This window comes from Hipposideros armiger, unplaced genomic scaffold (assembly GCF_001890085.2).
Source record: "Hipposideros armiger isolate ML-2016 unplaced genomic scaffold, ASM189008v1 scaffold_133, whole genome shotgun sequence".
In the NCBI taxonomy this organism is placed as follows: domain Eukaryota; kingdom Metazoa; phylum Chordata; class Mammalia; order Chiroptera; family Hipposideridae; genus Hipposideros; species Hipposideros armiger.
Genome location: NW_017731483.1, coordinates 1,390,349 through 1,397,383, shown reverse-complemented (window position 1 = coordinate 1,397,383; position 7,035 = coordinate 1,390,349). Strand labels below are relative to the sequence as shown.

The 7,035-nt window shown below is 50.8% G+C and overlaps 1 protein-coding gene across 1 annotated transcript in view; it reads left to right on the top strand.

Annotated features, from left to right (window-relative positions):
* Positions 1–932, top strand: part of LOC109386387 (translation initiation factor IF-2) — a 1,247-nt gene extending 315 nt beyond the window's left edge. Inside the window, exon 2 of the mRNA XM_019649472.1 lies at positions 78–932. Within this exon, the coding sequence (XP_019505017.1) occupies positions 78–770 (693 nt within the window). The 3' untranslated portion in view covers positions 771–932. The remainder of the gene's footprint in view (positions 1–77) is intronic.
* Positions 933–7,035: the final 6,103 nt, after the last annotated feature.

Here is a 7,035-nt window from a genome sequence, read left to right as displayed (position 1 = left end):
CTCTCCCCGCGGCGCCCGCGCAATGGCGCCGGCCCGGCCCCGGCTCCGGCTCCGGCTCGGGCTCCGGCTCGGCTTAGAACGGCCGCGGCGGCAGCGGCGCCCGTGACGGATCAATCACGCCGAGAAGGGGTGGGAGCCAGCTGAGTGCGGGAGGCGGGGAGCGAGCGAGCAAACGCCGAGAGGGGGGCCGGCGTCTCCGCGCGCGCCTCTCTCCCGCACAGCCGCGCCGAACCGGGCCGCCTCCGTCCGCCCCCGTGCGCGCTCTGAGCCGCTCTCCCGCCGGGAGCAGCTCGGCTGCAGCCCCTGGAGCCCGGCCGGGGGAGGGAGGGCGGCAGGAAACGCGGGAGGCGAAGGCGAGGCTGCTCAGCGGCGGCTCGGGCCGCCTCCGGGGACGGGGACGGGCCGTGCGCGTCGGGGGAGGGGGAGGCGCTGCGGCGGCAGCGGGGAGGGCCGCCTTCCCAGCACACGCACACACGCGCCCCTGGCCCTCCGCGGCGCGGGCTGCCGCTGCCGGCGAAGCGCTGGGAACCAGAGCGCCCACGGACAGCGATCGGGAAACGAGGAGTGGCAGCCGCCGCTTCGCCGAGCGCATCCGGCAGCTCCTGCGCTGTGATTTGGGACTGCTTCTCCGAGGTCCAGCTGGGAAGGTCTGGGCGGCGAGCGCGCCACGGAGTCGTCCTAGAGGCACCTGCAGCCTACACTCTCCAGCTCTGCGCGGGTGCCTGGGGGTCCAGCCCGAAGGGGCGGCCGAAGACTCTGCGGGCGCTTGAACACCCCCTTGGTGCTCGGGTGTCCCACTGGCCCTTAGGGCTTTGGATGAGGGCCCCTCGCTTCCCCACCAGACGGAGCAGCTGTGCTTTGCCAAACCCGAGCAAGGCTGGAGTGCTCACCTTGCGTGTGCTACCGCCCCCTCCAGGCATTTGACCTCTCCATGTCCCCACTCCCAAAGGGCTCCGCCCTAACATTCTCCCCGGGTGGGAGCACGTCCTCAGGCAAGAGCGCGTTCGTGTTCCGCGCTTCGCACTCCACACGACTTAGCCCACTCTGCCAGGTCGCACTGGCTGCCCTGGTTACCCTTAAGCAAAGCAGTCCTGTGATCTGACCTAGGGCCTTGGTCCCCCTGTGCCTCCCCATGATGGAAGAATAGGGTTCGTGGTCATTAAAATATAAAATCCCAAGGGGTGATTAATGAGGGGGACACAATAGGACGTCAAATCAGAAAACACTCTTGACCTTGAACCAACGTGATATTGACGACCTTGTAACAAGGTTGGGAATTTAACCTTCACGGAACGCTTACTACATGTCTTATAATGAATGTAATTCTCTCAACAGCGCTCTAAATGGAATACTGCGTTTGCCTACACACTTTACAGGCACTGGGGCTCAGAGAGGTTCTACAGCTTGTCAAAGTACACAGAGCTACTCAGGGAGGACTGGAACCCAGAACCAGCAGGAGTTCTCTACAAAGTGCAGTGGGAACAAAGATGGGAAACAGCTCCTCTGACAGTCAGGAGGGGCACTGGCCTGTCTCTGGGTTGATCTGAACCTCGTTCCCCTAAGGCATGTGCTGAAGGAGTTAGGTCAGACTATGTCCGCAAACCTGCTCTCCTGGAGTGAGGCAGGGGCAGCCCTGAATCACAGGCTAGGTTCTCAGGAAGCAGGAAGGAGAAAGGAAGCTGAGCCCAACTCCTGGAGAGTACCTTGGACAGCTCTGGGGAAACCTAGCCAAATTCTCCCTGCCCCAATTCCTCTTTCTAGGCTTAAGCAGACACCTCCTCGCTGGCTCCACTCAGGGTTTTCTCCTCCTCAAGTTGGAGGGTTTGCCTGGACAGAGCTCACCTGAACATCTCCACCAAAAAAAAAAAAAAAAGGTCCAGAGGACAATGTAATCCCCAGATGCCCGATCAGCTGGTGTCTCACTTGACATCACAGACATTCTCTAGTGATGGGTTTCTGGCATCTGCCATTCCTCAGTTTCTCAGCTCAGGTTTCTGGATGAGTATTTTCACTTTTTTTTTTCTTTTTTCCCTTAGTCATTTGCGTTTTCCTTGTAAGCTGTGCCAATATGGAGTATCCACTGACACCTACATCTGGGAATAAGTTGAAAGCTGGGATAACTTTGCTTGACATTTACTAAGTGATTGTGGCCCTTCCTGGCAACCTGCCTTTCAGGCCCTCTGTCTCCACTTATGGGGTGACCTGGCCCCAAGACATGGAACCAGCCCTGGAGCACCAGACTCCTTCTCCATCAGCCTGGCTTCAGGCCAGGCTCTGATGTCATGCCCCGCTTCTGAGTCTGGGCATCCCTCTGGTTCCCAGCTCCTACCTGGCCTGTGTTCCAGTTTGAGTAACTGGATCCCTGGCGTGCTTCCTGGCTCTGAATTCCTGCCTCGGTCACTAGCCCTGAGTTCATGTTCATCTAGAGCTGAAGTCTAGCCTTTCGCTTTAGAATAATCATTCATTCCTTCAACCAATGTTTCACAGTGTTTACTATGTGCTGGGTGGGCACTGTTCTAGGAACTAAGCACAGAGGAATAAACAAGCCAAACTAAAATTCTGCTTTCATAAAATTGACATTCTAGTGAAGAAAGAGACGATAAATAGAAATAAGAAGTAGATATTTTAGTGTGTCAGCTTATGAAAAGAGCTATGAACAATAAAGCAGGAGAGAGGATTGAGACTGACAGGGTGGGGCTGCAATTTGAAATGGGGAGGTCACAGAAGGGCACACTGAGGTATGACTTTTCAGCAAAGGCCTAAAGGAAGTAAATAAGGAGGCCTAATGAGGTAAGTAAATAAGACACCAAAATGGCGTTCCAGGTAGAGGAACAGCAAGGGCAGAGGCTCTGAGACAGAAATGTGCCTGGCGTGTTCAAGGAATGGCCAGGGAGCCAGCGTGGCTGGAGTGGAGTGAGCAAGGGGAAAAGCAGTAGCCCCCAAGGTCAAAGGCAGGCAGTATCAGGTAGGACCTAGGCAGTGTGAGGACTTTGGCTTGCACATGACAAGCTGGGAACCACTGGAGGATACTGAATGGAGCAGCGACATGATCTAATACATTTTAACAGGATCACTCCAGCTGCCAAGTGAAGAATCGTTGGTACAGGAGGAAGGTGGAGGCAGGAAAACCGATTAGAAGGTTATTACAATAAGTCAGATATGGTGACAAGAACCAGGTGCAGGCAGAGGAGGTGGTGAGAAGTGGCTAGGTTAATAATTGTTCTTCTTCTTAATAAAATGCATCGGCATATGTCAAGTCCCAGGGCTATGGTAAACACTGATCCTTATAAGATTATCTACCTTGCAAGAGATGTAGTAGGGATTTTAAAAAGCAATATGGTCACACCTAGAAAGTGATGAATGTCAGCCTTGGTTTATATAAGTTAAACTCTCATCTTCTTCCAAAACCCTGCCTCCTTAGCAATCCTTTCTCCCATGTCCTCTCCCTACACACCAGAACCAGAAGCCAGTCTCCAAGCTGCAGTTCAGAGGCTGGGGCTGTGGTGAGAGATGATACCTTTTCCCTTTTTTGGAGATTTTGGGGCTTCATGAGCCACTGGCTGCCTACCAGAAGAATACCCCATCCTTTTGAGCAGGATCCCTGCACCAGGAGGTTAACCAGGCCTCCTCTTGTTGTCTGTCCTCCTTCCACATTGGGCTGGACACCCTTTGCCACCCTGGTGCCAGCGGCTTGGATCTGCCCTCACAAAGCTTCCTCCTCCCAGGACTGGGTTCAGTTTCCAATGCCCTGATCCAGTCCGACCTGTTACCCACGCCTGTCTCTTCTCTAACTCCCATTAAAAAAAAAATCACAGGCTATCTTTACAAAAATCACCTGTGTATTTCTTATTTGTGTTTACATTGAAAAGTTTCTTTCAACCAAGTAGCTCAGTTGGGATTTTTTAAAAGTACATTGTTTGTTTTAATTTCTTTTTTTAATGGATAAGTTATGAATGATGGCTCAAAAAAAGATTAGTTGAGTGAATCTAAGCTGCTTTTTCCTTTTCACGAGGCATATTTTTTAGACCACAAAATTGGGTATCAGGCATCAAATGTGGTCTGGTGACACAGTCTGAGTAATAATAATAGCTACCATTTATTAAACACCTACCTACTCTGTGCCAGACATCTTGGTATGCATCATCTGAATCTTCATAACTGCCTGAAAAATAGGTGTTAGGATCCCAGTTTTGCAAATTGTAAGACTGAGGTCCAGATGGATTAAATGATGTGCCTAATGATACTCAGCAGAGGTAGTGACAGGGCCCAAATCCAGTTTATCTGGCCTCAATCCTGCACGCGCCTCTACTCCACATGCCTCTCCTTGAAGATGCCCTTACGTGACTGAGGAGGAAACAGCCTTAAAGAAGTAAAGAATGCTGCTGAGGGTCAATGCAGGAAAGCGGTAAAACAGCTTCGCCAGGGCCCCCGCTGAGTTAGAAATGCAGCTGGCTCTCCTTCTGGGTTATCAGGGGTGAGCGTCTGACTTGCAGAGAGTCTGTGACTAAACCCTTCAGGAGTCCATGCCAAGCCTGGGGTGGACCAGTAGAGCCTGGAGCCACCTCTCCCACCCATGCTCCTCATATGGTTAGAGAACAGTGGCAGGATGGCTCCATGTCGGCTGGACAGGTCATAAGTATATGAGGACAAGGGCCGGAAATTTAGCTTCCAACTGAGTAGTGTCCAGAGGGACACAGACTGGCAAAGCAGCCAAAAGCCCCTCTTGTTTACAGGTTTCAAAAACAGATCCTTTACAAAGGGGATCCTATATGGGCAAGAGGCACAGTTTAGGAACATAGCCTTAGAGGGGGAAGCGTCCTGTAAAGTCTGGTCCAATAACTCACCAAACCTTAGGGGTGGGTAATGGTGACTTGGAGTCACGTAGTCCTGGGTTCAAATACTGGCTTACCAATTATTAGTGCTGCAATTTTGGGTAAGTCACTTACCCGCCTGAGGTTCAGTTTCCACATCTGTAAAAGGGAAATAAATGATTCCTTTCACAACAACAACGTTATCGTGAGGATGAACTAATCATAACAACAGCTAATATGTATCGAGCCCTCACACGTGCCAGACACTGTTCCAAGCACTTTACATATAATTAACTCCCTTATTAAGTAAGATGATGCATATAAAGTACTTAATACAGTATTAGGCACTTATTCAGCATGCAATTCATAATGATACCACCGGAGATGGACAGATCGTGCCTCCTGAGGCTCCCACTCCATTATTTGATTGCTGGGGGTTTTCTACATTATTTCTTAGGCTCCACCAAAGTCAGCCTTCCCACAGCATTTACTCTGGACTCTAATCTGCTCCTGGGGTCCATGGTGCTTCCCCTCACCCATGGCGGCCCCTCATCAAAGACAGCACACAAGCACCTCCTCACTCCCACCCCCAACCAAACCTTCTCTTCCTCAGGAGAAGTGTCCCCAGATTCTTCAACCTTCCCTGGCCACCGATCTAGAATCTGCCCATGGCTTTCTTCAAAGGTGAACTGACCCAGAACTGACCACAAAATCCTCCACATGGACCAAGAAGCACGTAGAATAGGAAGGCTATCCATTTGTGCTCAGGCCTCTGGATGGCTGTCCCTACTATCCTTGCAGTCCAGAGTTTACTTGCACCATGCTAACAGCCACATCACGCCTTTGGATCATAGAAAGCTTGTGGTTCTCTGAGACTCCCAGGTTTGTTTTCTGTGGGGGTGTTGTGCTGTTTCGAATGAACAGCAAGCCAGATGTCTCTGATCCTATTTATTGGCAGTTTAATTTGGGGGCCTATGGTAGGATTGAAGCATTCCATTTGTGATTATGCATCAATCTTTCAGTCTGTTGAGGGCATCTTCTAGCTTGGATCTGTTTTCTCTCATATTCACCATCTTTCTCAGTTAGTGCCATTCTTACTGGACAATCTGATTTTCTTTCTTAATCTGAAGCATTGGTCAAAATGTTAAACAGGAGAAAGCCAAAGATAGAGCTCTGTGACTGCTCATACTTGGAGCCATCTGCCCCTTCTCGTCCTATGTTTAAACCTGCTGAAAACTCCCCCAACTTCTGCTTCCTGCAGCCCGAGTTTCCCCATTCTGCAGTCCAATACATGAGAGCCCGTACTGAAACCCGGATGCATACTGTCACTTTCATTTCTCTGACATGTAGTCCAGTTACTCCACAAATATAGGTGACTGGCAGGTCTGGCTCTTGGTGAGCCCACAGCCACTCCTAGGAACCATCCCTCTCTTCTCTGTGTGATCACACATCATTTGTATAATGTTTTTCCCAAATATTGCTGAGGGTCAAACACCCAAATCCTTTATTGCTGAAGTCACCCTTTTAGCCTCTTGGAATAGCAAAACTCTGCTGCATCCGCCACCACCTAGGTCTTCCTTTCACTCACACAAAGGCCCTTAGATGCTCTCCCTGAATTATCCGGTTTCCTGCCTGCCCTGCCCTCACAGGTACTTCGGTACTTCATGGACCTGGACATGGACTCACTAAAAGTGTCTAGGCGCCCTCTGACATTCTCTTCATCTTTGTCTCCCCCTTAATTATGCTTCACTCCACTCAAATGTCTAGTCTGTCTCCATCACAGGGCTGGTGGTGAGAAAGCTCTGCGTTCTCTTCATGGTCCATCTATGCTTGCTCCAAGAGCACCCTACAAAAGCCCCTTGGTTGGTCCATGATATTCTCCCAAAGCCTCAGCTCATTCTGGGAAGGAGTGTCTACATGTTCCTGCAGGTTCCTCCATGCTGGACCCCCACTTTTGGTTTCTCTCCATGGTCCTAATTGTTTGGGGGGAAAGGGGCTGATTGTATTGAACTATAACATATACAGAAAACTGCACACGTCTTACGTGCACATCTGTGAATTTTCGTAAAGTGAAGACACCCATGTGAACAGCATCAAGATCCAGAACATTACCCAGAAGCCCCCGCTGGATGCCCTGTCAGTCACCATCATCCCTCAGGGAACCACCATCCTGACTGCTAACACCATAGACTGGCTTTTGCCTTTTCTTGGTCTTACTATAAAT